Consider the following 17,069-nt stretch of genomic DNA (forward strand, 5'->3'; position numbering starts at 1 on the left):
ATTGTTGCTTTGATTTTGTTGTTGTTGTTTGTTTGATTGTTTGTTTTTTGAGACAGGGTTTCTCTGTGCAGCCTGGCTGTTCTGGGACTTACTCTGTAGACCAGGCTGGCCTCGAACTCACAGAGATCCACCTGCCTCTGCCTCCCAAGTGCTGGCATCAAAGGTGCATGCAACCATTGCCTGGCTCTTTTGTTCCTGGTAAAACTACCAGGAAATTGGAATTCCAGTAGAGCCCTCATCTGTGACTCCTATTATATTTATACTGAGTGGCCTTGTAGGAGACAGAGGTTTACCAGCCTCAGCAGCCGGTGTCTAGAACTATCTGGATACTGTGATGCTTTGCAGCACATCTAGTTGGTACCTGCTGTAGAGTGTACCACTTCCATCCCCAGATTGAAAATGTCTCCCCTTGAGGAAGCAAGAGCCACTTGAGAACTTTGCTAATCGCATCCCTGTGACAGATATTTGTGTTGGGAGTAGACGGAAAGAGTGCAAGGTTTGTGGTCTAGGAACGAGGCCAGAGGTGGCCAGTTCAGGACCAGTGGGTAGGCAGGCACCAGGCCTCCAAACCTTGCCTACTGGCTCCATGGAGAAATATAGTGTCCTGGGAGTAGCTTCTGTCGCTGGAGTGAGAGGCTTGCTTTTGATGCCAATTCTGTGTGGGATCCTGAGAAGGCTTCAGAGAGGACAACAGAGGGCACAGCGACATGAGCCATGGCAACAACACTAAATACAGTGAAAGCAAGGACCTCAGCCTGGCTCCTGAGGAGTGGCAACAAATCCCTGGGGTCCATCTTGGGAAGGAGACAGTGCAAAGATGAGCCCCCGGTGACACTCCCAGAGGGTTGGAGAATGTTGTGACACTCCAGTGTCCCATCCCGAGGGTGGAGAGCATTTGTATCCAGAGTACCACAGCAATGGACTCCCAGCACTCATTCTGAAACATAGAAACCAGAGAAAGGACAGGACGGGAAGCCGCACAGCTCAGGGAGACAGCATGCAGCAGACACAGCCCAGAATCACCTCAAAAGCTCTGTTCCACACAGCAGCCCTAAGTGCCATCCAGGAGGGGCAGGGCTCTGTGACCTTCAGACAGGCCACAGTCTTTCTAACCCACCAGCAAATCAAAGAATGACTAAAGTTCCTCAGCACAACTAGAGGTGAGAAAAGACATTAAAATCTACACAGCGCCTATGCACCCCAAAGGCCAATTAGGACAGTAATGAAAACACATCCCATGTGCCACAGCCAATTCTGATTCTTAAAAAAAAAAACCAAATAAACAAGAAATGTCCACATCTTCATATGGGAACACAATAAAGGCTTACTGAAGGACGCGAAGAAGGCTTGAGTAAATGGAGAGATATATCATACTTGGGGACAGGGAGATGCAATGATATGAAGATGTCAATTCTTCCCAAATTAAATCTATAAATCCAATGCATATCCAATCAGATTCCTAAGGGGATTTTTATAGAACTTGACAAGCTGACTTGAGAGCTCATCTGAAAGAGTAAACACGCAGGGACATTTGGAAGAAGAAAAATGGAATGGAATTTGACCTACCAGATATCAAAACAAACTATAAAGCTAAAGAAATTCAAACACGTTAGAGATGGCAGATCAAAAGGATGGGACAGAAAATGTGGAGAGCAATGCCAGGAAGATGGAGGAAGTGGGTTACAAAGGTGGCTATGTCTTTGTCGCTATTTTTCTCATCACTGTGACAAAATACCAACAAAATCACCTCCAGGTAGGGGAGGGTCTGCTTTGACTCAGTGTGAGGGGCTGCTATCCATCAGGGCAGGGAGGCATGGTGGCAGGGCCAGAAGGCAGCTGGCCACATGGCGTCTACGGTTAGGGATGAGAGAGATGAACCCTGGTGCCCAGATTACTTTTTCCATCTTCCCTTTTCACTTAGACAAAGAACCCCGGTCATTGGACAGTGCCACCCACACTCAAGACGAAGTCTTTCCTCCCTGGGTTAAAGTTCTCAGGAAAGACAGACGTTGACCATTCCAGAAGTGCACCTCCTAGGTGGCTCCATATCCAGCCAATGACAATGAAAACTAACCACAGCAGGTGTTCGGGTCACTGGGGAAGGTTGGAGCATTCAATGCTGGAGATAATTGCTTATCTGCTTGGATGAGCGAGTGATACACAAGGGGAATGCTTTCACATCTGTGGCTATTGTTATTGTATCTCACATGATGACCCCCAAGGAAATGCCAAAGACATGTATTGCTAAAATCTACCCCTCCTCCTAAGGTCTCAACAGCACACCAAGGCACAATTCCACCAAAGTGCACTCTGGGGAGCCAATACTTTATCAGACTTCCTTACAGAGGCTAGGTAAGGGGTAAATTCCTGGAGTGTGAGTGTGCCCCCCTCAAAAGGCTGGGAAAAAATCTTTACAGGGCAGAGATGAGGTCTTTCTCATAGATGAAGCCCTTCTCCTAGACTTCCTGGCCCATACACTCTAGCCCCTCCCAGAAACCTTAAAGCAGAATTGCATACAACTGGTTGGGAGGTGTGGCTGGAGACTCAGGTGAGGGCCCCAGGATGCTCCCTCCCTATCTCCTCCTTTGTAGAGGGAATGCTGGGAGTTAACAAGTCCAGCTGTGATGAACTTTTGTGAGTAGCCCAGCCAAATCCCCAAGGTGTCAGTTGTTTGGCTCTAAGTATAATCCTGTAAAACAGATTGACACAGCTTTTACAAGCTGCTTTTTAAAAACCATATATATATATATATATATATATATATATATATATGAGATCACAGACAAATCTTCTTTAATATTGGAGTGAGGGAGTCTCCCTCAGCAAGTCACAGATCCAGAAACGTAAAGAACAAGCCAGACAGATTAGACTACCCAAGAATTTAATTCTTAGGATGTCTAGGTTGCTAAGCTGAAACACAAATGAGATGTGAAGAAATTCTCAGATGCAGATTATAAACAAAGGCTTCCTCCCTGCAGGTCTAGGAAAAAAGGAGATGCTGCATGAAAGATAGTGGAGTGATCTAGGGGGTTCCAAGAAGTATGTGCACCTAAGCAGGCAGTCACTGGCTCCTGCTGGGGACCTGAGAACCGTGTGCCATGCACCAGACTCTTCCTCAATCACTGTCCATGGGGAGGGGGGAGTTCATGCTTACCCTCAAACCTGTCTGCCTGGGAGAGGGAAACCTAACTCCCTGTTACACCTTCAAGTGTGTAAGGGTTGAGTAGAGAGAATGTCCCAGACAAAGGGGAAGACTTCCTTGGGGCAAGGAAGAAAGGGCAGTGGTGTTGGGGATATCATTTTAACTGGGCCAAGATGTGTTGTGTTGCATTTGTTTATGCCGTGGGATATTACTTCAGCTGTGCAAAGGTGTGTTTCATTTGTTTATGCTGCAATTGTTAGCTGACGTAAGGATGTGTTATATTTGTTTCACCTTGCTAGCCAGGCAGCTGCCCCGGCTTAGACAGGAGAAGCAGTGAAAATAAGAAGGTAGGAAGGAATATATGCCTTGCAGGGAGGAAGTTTCTGTTTGTAACCTGCATCGGAGAATTTCTTCACATCTCATTTTTGTTTCATCTGAGACATCCTAAGGATTAAATTCTCGGGTAGTCCAATCTGTCTGGCTTGTTCTTTATGTGTCTGGATCTGTGGCTTGCTGAGGGAGACTTCCTCAACCCAATATTAAAGAGGATTTGTCTGCGATCTAATTTTTTTTATATGTATCAACAGATTTTTGTTTTTATTTATTTATTTATTTGTTTATTTGCAGCAGGTTAGAGCTGCAAACACAGCAAACACAGAAGAAAGGTAATAAGCCCCGAGGCAAAAGGTAAAGAGAAACAGGTTAATTTAAGTTAAAAGAGCTGGTCATAAAGGAGCCTAAGCTAGGTTGAGCATTCAAGACTAGTAAGTCTCATGATTTGGGAGCTCATTGGTGACCCAAAAGAAAAAGCCTGGTATAGAGTAGAGCTGAGAAAAGATGCTAAACAAAAGGTGGATGGGAATAGGAGGGGAGAGGATGGGAAGGGAAACGGGGCAAGGAAGGGGTGTGAAGAAGGGAGGGAGAGAAAAGTTGAGTCTCAAACTCAGGACAAATGGCTAACTGGGGTGTCTAATGCCAAAGTGGATGCTGACTGCCAGTCTCTCCCAGAATGCCAGAACCTGTTACAAAGTTCTGGTTCCCCTCCCACTTCTCACCCGCTCCTAGCCTCAACCTCTCCCGCTTCCCTTCCCTTTCCCCCACCATCTTGGCTCTTGGCCTCTTGGTGATCCTGGTTTCCTGGATCACTCCTGGTTCCTCTCTCTTCGGCTCCCACCCCACCCCCACCACCGGCCTCGACATGGCTCAGTTCAGTCTGGACCCTTCCAGCTGCCTCGGGCTGTGCTCTCCCTCATATCTACAATAAGCCTCTTCCATCATACCTAGGAGCAATCATGTCCTCATTTTTTTAAAAAAACTTGAGGCGAGGAGAGGAAGGGAGGGAAAGGAGATGGGAGAAGATCAAAAGATCTGGGAAGAGAGATCAGAGCTTAGCCCTTCCTCCAGGGGCACATCCAAGGACCAGTTTCGTTGTTGTTTTTGTTTTGTTTTCCTCTTTCCACTCCCCCCTTCTCCATGTTATTCAGTGGAAATGTTGGGAGACGTTTACCTGTGTTTCAAAGGGCACATCTATGTGACACTGAATCCCTGTCATATCTTTGTGAGTCATTGCTAGATGTCCTGGTTATAGGAGTGTCTTCAGGAGTGTTCCCACTTATGAGAGGCCCCAGCCTCTGGCAGAGGAGGAACAGCTCAGGGGAGGAAAGCCGGGATCCCTGGGAAGTCCTCCACACAAAAGGTGTGCAATGCTAGTGTGCAAATGATATCCAATGTTTTGTTTTTGAGACAACATGGCCTAGGCTAACCTTAAACTTGGAATCCTCCTGCCTCAGTCTCTAGAGGGCTGAAATTACAGGTGTGTGTTGGGATTACAGATGTGTGTAACCATGCTTGGCTCATTTTCTATTTTATTTTTAATTGTATTATTTGGTGTTTGTTTTTGCAGGGCTGGGGGAAGAACCAAATACCTCACACATGCTAGGTTTGAGCTGCTCTGCACCCTGAATTATGACTTATGTGAGTGTATATGTATGTGGTGTGTATTTGTGGGTACTTGTATGTGCGTGTGAGGGCCAGAGGTTGGGTGCCTTACTTGATTATTCCCCACCTTATTCCTTTTTTTTTAATTGTACATTTATATGAGGATTTCAGGTCCCCTGGAACTGGAGTTACAGACAGCCATGAGCCACCATGTGGATGCTGGGAATTGAACCCAGGTCTTTTGGAAGAACAGCAGCCAGTGCTCTGAACCTCTGAGCCATCTTTCCAGCCCGAGAATTTCTTTTGTAGTTCTGTAGTAGAGTGCTCACTTGCCATGCAGGCATGAGCGTCAAGGCTGAATCTCCAACTGCTCCCTCCCAAAGCCCCGCCACAAAAGTTAAAATAAAGACAGCCTCGAAAGACAGAAACACAGCTCTTGCTACAGAAGCAGTAAGCATTTTTCCTGAGCCAAATATGAGCAGCCATGGCTTCAGATACCCAGATGATGTCCTCCCCCAACCAAAACACACACACACACACACACACACACACACACACACAGAGAGAGAGAGAGAGAGAGAGAGAGAGAGAGAGAGAGAGAGAGAGAGAGAACCTATCTGAATTTCATTTTTTTGTCATGGGCAGCCAGCAAGCACACTGTGTAGGAAGTCACCATTGCATTCAAAATGGCAATAAAAAAGAAATCAAAGAAGCACACATCTGTAACCCAGCACTCAGGAGTAGGATCATCAAAAGGTCAAGGTTGTTTGCCACACAGTGAGTTTGAATCCAACCAGACCTTGACTCTAAACCAGAAAATATATCCAGGCAGTGGTGGCATACACCATTAGTCCCAGTACTCTGGTGGCAGAGGCTGGCAGATTCTGTGAGTTCGAGCCCAGCATGGTCTACTGAAGTGAGATATTCACTTTGTCCACATCTGTAGCACTGTTGTTGCTCCTTCTGGAATCCATCCTCCCTTCAGCTATGGCCTCTTGGGCAAAGAACTGCCCCCACCTCAACCACTGATTTGGACATGCGGTCCTACAGCCTTTCTACCTCCCTGCTTCTGTGAGGGTCTGTAAGATACTCTAGGCCTTAGCCAACGTTGCTGTGAGACTTAGGGTGATTGTCCAGGTAACCTGCTGTTTCTGTCCTCACTGCACCATGTGGAAGTTGCCCGTCCGCACTTCCTGTCTACCCTAGTATTGTTATCTTCCTTCTCAGGTCTTTGATGAGGATGAAGATTAAACTATCACAATTATTATTCTCTCTTCCTAGTTAGATGTAGTAAGCACTAGACTTAAGCTTTCCAGCTTAGGACAACTCTATTGCAAACTCCGTTATGCCTTCATCCTAGGACTAGATATGTAGGTCTTAAGTTTATATGTTCTTGATTTTCCTTTTCTTAGAGCACACTTGTTATTCTCTGTTTTGTATATAGTTTGTATCAAGCCTAAATCTTTTCTTTAGACTAAAAGGGGAACTGTAGTGAGATATTCACTTTGTCCACACCCTTAGCACTGGCCACGCCTATTGGGGGTGGGGACAGGGGCGGGAACTAGGTCTGAGAGTGCTCTCTTGCTTGTAGCACGGACACAGAAGAGCATCAGGAGGCATCCCTGGGACCAGGAACCTGCTGGTGTTCATCTGTCTCTGTTGTAAGTTATTTCTCCCTGAATAAACATCTATTCAGCCTATTTGTTTTTCCTGATCCTTATTAAACCATGATAGTCTACAGAGTGAGTTCTAGGACAGCCAGAGCTGCTATACTGAGAAATCCTGTCTCAAAATAAATGAATAGATAAAAATAAAAATGAAAAGTGATCACAACATCAATGTCTCTCTACTAGCATGGAAAGATACTTGCTAGCTGCTCATTAGAAAATGCTAATGTGTGTTTCATTGTTCATTACTGTGATCCCATCACTTGGGAGGGAGCGACAACAGGTTCACAAGATAGACTACACAGCAAAACACTGCCTCCCAAGACAAAAACAAACAGAAACTCTAAAAGAAACACGTGTCATATGAAGATGACCACTCATATGTGCATGAAAGTGAACCACCATTAAATGAAGATCAGCGGAACCACCATGTCCCTATGGGCTTGCAAGAGGGCTACAGGAGCTTGCCTCCAGATCTGGCAACTTGAGTTCAATCCCTGGGTCCCACATGTTCAAAGGAAGAGAGTCAACTCCAGAAAGTTGTCCTCTAGCTAATCATCCTTCCCTTCCTTCCTCATAAACAAATATAGAGAGGTCATGGCTGAAGTGAGTGTGCAGATAGCAGAGTGGAGTGGCAGAGGCTGTTTGCAAGATGTAAAGATGATAAGCACTGCTGTCTACACAGGGACTCCCACAGAGTCGACTAAAAAGAGAAGAAATATAAATCAGCAAAAAGGAGATTAAAAAGCAACTCACAGATAGTGCACCTTGAATGCTGATCAACCTGCGAAATCTCACCACCCTTAGTGACCAGAGCAAAACACAGACAAAAGCCTCGAACTCTCTCCATCTGTAGCTGTCAGCACCCCCCCCCCAAAAAAAGGAAGGAAGGATGGAAGGAAGAAAAGTCTGACACCGCCAAGAGTGAAATGTGTGAGAAAACAGGAACCCTCACATGACACAAGTGAGACAGCTGCTGCTGTCCTCGTTCTGGAAACATCTGGAAGGTTCTAAGATGCACACCTGTGAGGGAAGTGCTGTCTGCAGGTTGTGTTTGTAGGAATCTTCCCACGGGCTTGGGAGCTGCTGAAAATGCAAGTGCAACCCTGTTTAGCGGGGTTTAGCGGGACCATCTGCTCATGTGATGTTGGGGTGATCATGGTGTGGCTGTAGTAAGTCAGAGACAACCTGAGTGGCCACCACTGGTAGGGTGAGAAGCCAGGGTGGACTTTTATTACAGAATACAGAGCAACAGTTAGAATCTTTGCCTCGAGGCATCATGAATCAGACAAAAACTGACTTAAGTGTTATGTTTTATACAAAACAATGCGTAATATAGTACTCTTGTAATATTTGTATAATATAGTACATAATATATATATGCACACACACATACATATATATGCAACACAAGTTTTGAAAAAACTAACACAAAGAGAATTTATATTAGCACATTAGCTACATTGCTACAGAGCAGAGAAGAGGCGGGCAAGAAGAAAGGTTAATAAAGAACAGTGCTTTATATGTTGGGAGACTTAGGTACCAGAAACTAAAACTTAATAAAAAGTTGTGGTGGTCAAGATAATGGTGTGTGTCTTCACAGACAATAACTCCCAGAATTAACCCATATACACAGCCAATTGATATTCTAACAATGGTCCGGACAATGCAGTGAAAAAAGGAGGAATTGAGCCTATGAGATGGCTCAGCAGGTAAAGGTGATTGCTACTAAAACCTGAGTTCAATCCCTACGACTCACATGATAGAAAAAGAGGACTGACTCCTACACAATGTTTTCTGACTTCCATACAACCATGTGGTATGTGTGCTCACATGAATACCACACACACACACACACACACACACACACACACACAAAAGCAGGCTTCTTACTGAGTCTCTGGTGAGGTGCCTCCCCCTCCCATGCTGAGTGAAAATGGTTCTGCATGGAGAGCAAGATTACCCACAGTTCACTGAGGCCTGTGTCTCCTAGCCTTTTATAGGCTGTGCATCTGGCCTGGAATGGTCATGACTGCAGCACAGCCTCCAACAGCAGGTCTGGTTCCAGCTGCAGCCCTGACTTCAGTGGCCTTTGCACCTGGAGTAGCATTCTCTCAGAGTGACCAGAGGGGAGTCAAAGCAGCTGTCATGCAGATAGTGGAGCCAATTGCCAAGGAAAGGACTACTTGGTTGACAGTCCCCCAGGGGCTCAAGGCAGCCAGGCACAAAGGAAGGGCCTGGGGCTGTCAATCAAGTGAGTGGCTAGTTCCTAATAGCTTAGTTTGTTTAAAGAAAAGAAAATCATCAGAGGAAAATCCACTAAAGGGCACACACAATAAAGACATATCACAAGCTAACATTCTCAACAGTACTTAACAACTGCTCTTCCAGAGTTGCTGGGCTCAATTCCCAGAACTCACATTGGGTAGCTCACCACTGTTTGTGAGAGACGACTTCTGTGGGTACTTGCACTCGTGTGACCACAAACACATAGACACAAAAATAAAAATGAATATATATCTATATGTATATGTATATATACACACACACACACACACACATACATATAAACTCTTGGCTTTAGGAAGAACTACATCCTGCTGATTTGTCCCATCACTAGAATTAATTAATTAATTGATTGATTATTAATTAATTAATTGAGTTGGTCCTAAAACTCACTATGTAGACCAGGCTGGCCTTGAACTCACAACAATTCACCTGCCTCTGCCTCCCAAGTGCTGGGATTAAAGGTGTGAGCCACCATGCCCAGCTCCCTAGGATTTCATAAACATTGCCAGGTTTTCCTCCACACCTACACACTGACTCCCCATAAAATGAAAGCATATGTTCATGCAAAGCCATGCACATGACCATTCCTAACCACTTTATTTGTAATAGCCCTCACACACTCACACACACACACCTACTTCACCCCAAAAATGATACAGAAAGTATATTCTGGAACCAAATGTGAGTGATGGAGGTTCAGGAATACTCACTTAGATTACCTCAAATTCTATGTTCCAACATGGTTAACAATTTCATATTTTTCTAATAACAGAACTAAGAAAATTTAAAAAATCAAGACTTTTTTTCAAGCATGTTGGTGGGAACATCAGTTAGATGAGTTCCAGAGCAATGGGCAATCTCAACTACAGGCCTCACATGCCATCTGGCAGCCAGTTTTAGCCATTGGTTTGGTGGAAGCTAGTGAGTGCTCTTTCTGTTTGCTTCAAAGGATTTACCTAACCATCACCAACGTGCTAGGTCACATACACAGAGAAATAATGGCTATTAAGAGAGTTGAAGATGATCAGGTTTTGGACTTACAGTATTCCCAACTCTCCAGAACCATTGAAGCTCCTAGCAGTTCTCAACCTGTGGGTCATGACACCCACAGGGGCCACATATCAGATATTTATATTGAAGCGCATAACACTAGCAAAATTACACTTAAGAAGTAGCAATGAAAATAATTTTATGATTGGAGGTTGTGGTTTGAAAGAAAATGGCCCCTTTGGAGTGGCACTATTGGAGGTGTGGTTTTGTTGGAGGAAGTGTGTCACTGTGAGGGTAAGCTATGAGGTCTCCTTTGCTCAAGCTACTCCTATTGAAACAGACAATTTCCTGTTGCCTACAAGTCAAGATGTAGGACACTTGGCTCCTTCTCCAGCACCGTGTCTGCCTGTATGCCACCATGTGTCCAACCATAATGACAATGGACTAAACCTCTGAAAATGTAAGCCACCCAATTACATATCTCTTGTTTATAAGTTGCCATGGCATGGTGTCTCTTCACAGCAACAGAAACCCTAACTAAGACAGGGGTCACCACAACGTGAAGGACTTTGTTAAAGGGTCACAGCATCAAGAAGGTTGAGAACCATTGCATCAGTTAATCAGTCCTGTAAAAGGCTCACTGGAAGAAGTAGTCCTTTTCAGGAACTTTCATTGTCAGTTGGACTTGGAAGGTTCTAGAAGACTCTAAAGAGAAAGGGAAGCCCCTTCCCAACAACTAACCAATACCCACCACCCCTTCCAGAGCTAAGGAAACAATAATTGTACTTAGCCATGAAAACAAAGAATTATTGGCACATGGAACACAGACCTGAAAACAAGTAAGCTGAGTATATACTATATGGTTTTATGTATGGAATTGTCTAGAAAATACAAACTACTCTAAAGAGCAGTGACTGAAAACAATTAGCTTAAGAGGAGCCCTGGAAGGAGAGGGTACCAGGTTGCACAAGGAAACTTCAGAACCCATGCTCCTTCCTAATCTTTATTGTGCCAATGGTTTCCTAAGAGAAGCAAATGTCTCACCCTGATACTGGAGTTGTTAGGGTCAGAGCCTGGACTCTGGCAACCCTACCAAGCCAGGCCTGGCCACCTGTTCTCTATATGCTAACTAAAAAGACAAGTCATCACAGAGGGACTGGAGCGATGGCACAGAGGATCAGAGCACTTACAGCTTGTGCAGATAATCTGAATTTGGCTCTCAGCACCCATATCAGCATTTAACTCCAGTTCCAATGGATCCAATGCTTGCTTTTGGTCTCCATGGCATCTACATGCATGCTGCGCACATAAATTCATGCACACACACACTCACACATAAGTACATACAAGTAAACAGATCTTTTTGAAAATTGAAACAGTGGAATGCAGAACAAGCTGGTGATTGTATTCGATATGGCCACGCTGGGAAGAGAAGCGAAGAGGTCCAGGATCCTCCAAGTCCATCTTCGAGGGCAGGAGGAATGCCTAACTAAGCAGTTGCAGTCAAGGAGTGGTCTGCAAGTTGTCAGAATGCTGTTAAATCTTTCCAGTACAAAAGTTTCTCTTCTGGCTCGCACCAGATCCCAGGCTTTTCCTTTTCCTTCTCCTAACAAGATTCCTAGGGAAATTCTGATTTTGGAGGGTCCATTGTTTCAATAGCCTGTGTCTCCCTGCAGGTATCCTCTCTCCTGGCAGGAAGATTGCAATGGTGCACTTCACCTTCGTGCAATTCAGTGTGTTTATCTGAGTGGCTTTTGTCTTTGTCGTTAATATAACAACAGGTCAGGCAGTCTGGCACTCGAATCCTCCAGCTGACAGGCCTTAGAGCGAGGAGCCAAAGTCTTTGCCCTGGAGCCCATCACTCAGCCATGCTTACAGAAAACAGGGCACTGGAAGGGCGTGGAGCAAGGAGGACACACGTTAATCATTAGCCGCCGGCGGCCGGATCTCTGCCCCGCCCCCGCGGCGGCCTGCTGCCTGCTGGCTGTTTCTCCCTCTGTGCGGCCACCTGCTACTGCTACCCGCCCTGGACATGGTAAGCGCAGGAGGTATGGCGGACTCTGAGCGCCGATCGGGAAATGGGGCGAGGGCTCCGATGCTGAGGGTGCGGGCAGTGCCATTGCGTCGGACTAGGGTCATTTTGCCCTCAGGGGTGTTGGGGTGCCGACAGGGGAGGTGGCGCAGTGGCGGCCCTGGAGAGACTGGTGCCTGGCCTGTCTCTACTGGAGCCTGGCCTGTCTGCTGGCGGCCGGCTGTGGCGGGGTGTGGCAGGAAGGCAGATCTCCGTGGCATGGTCCTGGCCCTACAGCCTGGCTGGTCCTTTGGGGCACTGGATCTGGTGGGGCTCAGTTCTCTCTGCACCCCAGTACTGTCCCCAGCCTTGCGCCCCGTCCTAGCACCTAGCTGGGATTCTGTGTCCAACCTGGGTGTGGAGACGGGCCAGGTGCTTTGGAAAGGGGTGCCCCAGGAGCTGCTAGACCCCTAAACTCTTCCCAAACAGCACAGTTCTCTGCACCTCCTTTGGAGCAGTTAGGGACAGGAGGGCATTTTTCCATCTGTGGCCTGGGAATGGTCACTGGGGACCAAAGACACAGACTTGGATAATCAGTAATCCTCTGGCCCACACTGCCAGAGGCTGACAGCTTTGCTAAGCAAACAAGGCCCTTACCCTTCTGACCCCAGAGTTCAGAGCGTTGTCATTCTAAGACTTGGAAGTTCTGGAAAACTCTGAAGAGAAAAGTACCACCCTCATCCTCCCCCACACCCCCTTACATCCCACCAGTTCACCTGTACCCACCACTCCTTTGGGAGGCAAGAAACAAACAAAAACCATTGGGTTCTGGTGCCCTGTTGATACCTGGTTACAAGGGCTCAGCTTATCAAACATCAGAAGGACCAGATCTGGAAAAGACCTCCCTATTAACCACAGTGCAGATCTCTGATGCCTTCTCTATAACCATCCCTTGTCAGCGCAGGAGTGATGAGGAGGAATCCCTTATTTCTGAGAGTGCACACACCAGTGATGGGTCTATAGGCCCCTGTGCTGGCCTGGAACCTGTCACACAGCGCTTTTTAAATGTTAGTTTGTACTTATGATCCCAGCATTGGGGAGGCAGATAGATGGATCTCTGAGGATCAATGGCCAGCCAGCTTAGCCTACTTGGTGAAAGAACTTGTCTGAAAAAATAAGGGGAGAGAGGGCTGCAGAGCTGCTCAGTGGGTAAGAACTGGCTTCTTTATTCCAAAGGACCTGGATTTGGTTCCCAGTACTTCCACGACAGCTCACAACTGCATGTGATTCCAGTTCTAGGGCATTCAACACCCTCTTCTGGCCTCTTCAGGCACCAGAATGTGAGGACAAAACACTCTTACACATAAAATAAAAACTTTTAATGAAACAATTTTTAATTAAAATAAAGGCAAATGATACCTGAAAATGACTTCTGATGTTATCCTCTGGCCTCTACACACACAATGCACACAACCACACAAACACATATACCAAAAAGCAAACAAACAAAAAAACACAAAACAAAAAATATAGGATCCAAGAGCCTATCAGTAAACCAGCCCAGACCCCAAAGACCTAAAGGTCTATTGCTTGCTACAGCCAGCACTAGCTAAGTTCCTCCCAAAGGTCTGGGGCATGTTCTTGACCTATAAAAGGACTGCCCTGGGGCCTCTGTTCTCTCTCTTCTAGGCTGGCAAGGCACACAGATTGAGTGCAGAGGAGCGGGACCAGCTGCTGCCAAATCTGAGGGCTGTGGGGTGGAATGAACTAGAAGGCCGAGATGCCATCTTCAAGCAGTTCCATTTTAAAGACTTCAACAGGGTATGTGGAGTTGGGGCTTACCAGGCCACTGTCTGTGTTCATGCCATGTCCTGTTAGGCAAGGGGAAATACATATCCAAGTGACCTGCAAAGAGAAGGGCCTTGGACCCTCCCTTCCTATAACTCCAAGTCTTTGAAGGATAGTCCTCCAAAGGGTAGCAAGCGCATGTTCTTCTGAAGGCACTTTAATACTGGAGAACTGGAGAATACTAACAGCCTATGTTATGTGCATCACATTGGGGATGCTGGTAACACTATCACGGGCCTCAGAATCGAGCAGGATGTCACAGGGGAGAGGAGTAAAACTCCAGAAGTTCCTGGAAGAAGCTAGGCTATCTTCCTGTATCTAGGCCATGAAGGTCTGGGTCTTCCTTCATTTTATCAGGCTTTTGGCTTCATGACACGAGTGGCCCTGCAAGCCGAAAAGCTGGACCACCATCCTGAGTGGTTTAATGTGTACAACAAGGTGAGTGAAGCTGTCCCCACCCACCCCCATTCTGCCCTGCCTTGCCCTTGTACATCTCTTAGAACCCCAAGTCTTCGTGAAGGTTTGCTCTTGGACCTGACTGTGGTCCAAGATGATGCCCACTTCTATCTATCCCCTTCCTAGAGCCAACAGAGACTCCTCACAGACAACCAATCTCACTGCTGACAATAAGTGCAAAGAAAAACACTTTGAATGATTGTGGTTAGGAAGGCAGAACCCAGGAAGGGAAGCCAAAAGGAAGGGCATACCAACTGTAAACAGCACCAATGGCTTTATTCTGGATGGAAGAATGAGAGAGCACTAAAACAGGACTCAGTTGTCTGTGCCAGGAGATCAGTCTTTGGAACATGCTAAGAGTTCTACTGAACTGTTTATAAAAACCTGAAGGATGTGTTTAGGAGCCCATCTTCCATTCTGATTTTAATGGTCTCTAAAAAATGTTTTTAAACATTTGTTTAGTGTAGCCTAAGGGCACATGTGTGCTGCACATGTAGAAGTCAGAGGACAACTTGTGGGAGTCTGTTCTCTCCTACTCTGTGGGTCCTGGAGGTTGAACTCAGGTTGTGAGGCTGGTGTCTTTTCCCACTGAGCCATCTTGTGAATCTGTTATACTATTAGTGAAATCATTGTTTTGGAAACTGACAAAGGAAAATGATGTGTACACAGCTTTGCACTTTTCTTAGAGCTGTCAGGAACAGTGACCAGTACTGTCTTCAGGAATGACTAGTGGCAAGTTTCTGTCCTCAGGACTTCCAGTGACTGACTGGCTGTTACCTTGCAGTCCCTGGTAGACCTGAGTGCACAGCTCATGCCTCTTGCTCTTTCTGTAAAGGCATTTGCCTGCACCTGAACTTCTGGTTTTCTCTCATTCAGGTCCATATCACCTTGAGCACCCATGAGTGTGCTGGTCTTTCAGAACGGGACATAAACCTGGCCAGCTTCATCGAGCAAGTTGCTGTGTCTATGACATAGATCTGCCCCTTTTCATATTTCCTGGGGAGGAGTGACCCAACAAGGATCCTAAGAAGGAAACAGGAGGCTGGTCCTTGGTCGCCTCCATTTAGGGATGAGTCCCTGTGCAGAAAGATGTAGGTGTCGATGTCAACAGCAGGAACTGAGACCTTTTCCTGTGTCACTCTCCTCATTAGGGCTCTGCCATGTTACACTAAGTTGAATAAGGTCTTCATTTTCTCCATAGGCTTCCCAGAAGCAGTAATGCTCTTTCCAGGCTGTATCTTGCTCCTTTTCTACCCTTTCTAGTTCATTTTTCCAAGTAGCTGTGTTAAAGCATGACATAAAGTTCAATCTCAGACCCCACAACTAAACAGAACCCACTATATTATGGAAATATGCTTTTATGCCTCCAATAAAACTATGCTATCAAGTGGTTCAGCTTCTAAAACCCTCTTTTCCAAACAGGTCATGCCACACTGAAATCAATTATATTATGTTTTTAGGGTTTTGATTTGGTTTTCAAGAAAGGATCTCACTGTGTCCTAGCTGTCCTGGCACTCAACTCTATAGACCAGGCTGGGCTCAAACTCAGAGATTCAGCCTGCCTCTGCCTCCGGAGTGCTGGGATTAAAGGTGTGCACCACCATCACCTGGGCAAACCATGTATGGTTTTGAAGAGTTCATTCTGGTTTTTGTGGCTCTGAGATCAAACCCAGGGCTTTGCACATGCTTGGCCAACATGAATGATCTCACTAAGGCCATAAGCCTGTCCCCAAGGAAGGGTGCCTGTATACCTCAGAGACCAGACTGCTGATAGCATCAGGAATAGGGCAATATGTGCATACAGCATGTGAACCTACCTCTAGAAAGTCAGTATGCAACCATGATTTTCTTCCTTCTGCTGTCGTGGCTAATTTTGTATGAATGAACCTAGATATGCCATGAGGTACCAGATTCTGTGTGCATTGGGGCAGGGAGGTTCTGGGTGAGGTTAGGCTTAGTAAAGCAGATTGCTGTAATACAGGTGAGCTTCGTTCAATCAGCTGAAGGCTTATATACAGCAAAAAGGCTGCCTATCCTTCACAAAGAACTTTGGACTCAATTGAGCTGGGATTATTAGTACTTTTCCTGACTTTATGGTTCTTGAGCTTTAGGCTGGAACTGCTCTACTTGTCTTCCATTATTATTGGAACTAGTTCTTTACCCAAAGTCCCCTTCTGTGTATATTGGTCATTTCTAATACCCTGCCTAATATAATGGCCTACATCAGAGACCAACAACACCTTAAGACTGACAGCTTCTGCAATTCTCTTGTCTTAGCAAAGGGCTTACCTGCTTTTACTCTACAGGGAGGATAAGGTAGTATGGGTGTTGATGGGCTATTTGCTACTGGAGCAGTTAGAGGCAGTTTACACAGGTCAAGTCCCTGGCTAGAAATTCACAAGAGTAGAAAATGCTCAAGTAACAAAATAGTTAAGAATGGAAGTCAAGCCCAATCTCATCTACACCCACATGTATGCTGTAAGACATCCAGAGCAGGAGACAGAGCAGCTGTCCCCCTGTAGTCCTCACCTATGACTCGGTCTGGAGCCTTGTCAGTCTAGGTAAACTGGTTCCTTCTGGGGCCAGAAGACACAGAGGGTGGTAATGAAAAATGAGCATGCTGTTGGGAGGGCTGCTGGGTCCTCCCCAGCCCATGCTAGTAACGAAATGGCAATTTGTCTGCACAGCTCAACATCAAGACCACCCAGTCTCAGACAGTGGCATCATC

The 17,069-nt window shown here is 46.0% G+C and overlaps 1 protein-coding gene across 1 annotated transcript; it reads left to right on the top strand.

The window, feature by feature from the left end:
* The first annotated feature begins 12,002 nt into the window (after nt 1-12,002).
* Nucleotides 12,003-15,728, top strand: Pcbd1 (pterin-4 alpha-carbinolamine dehydratase 1). The gene is made up of 4 exons (XM_051186785.1): nt 12,003-12,061; nt 13,727-13,858; nt 14,243-14,323; nt 15,218-15,728. Exons 1-4 carry the CDS (start codon nt 12,059-12,061, stop codon nt 15,314-15,316), a joined length of 315 nt encoding a protein of 104 aa, XP_051042742.1. The 5' UTR covers nt 12,003-12,058; the 3' UTR covers nt 15,317-15,728.
* Nucleotides 15,729-17,069: the final 1,341 nt, after the last annotated feature.

The sequence above is a fragment of the Phodopus roborovskii genome, unplaced genomic scaffold, assembly GCF_943737965.1.
Source record: "Phodopus roborovskii unplaced genomic scaffold, PHOROB, whole genome shotgun sequence".
NCBI classification, from domain to species: domain Eukaryota; kingdom Metazoa; phylum Chordata; class Mammalia; order Rodentia; family Cricetidae; genus Phodopus; species Phodopus roborovskii.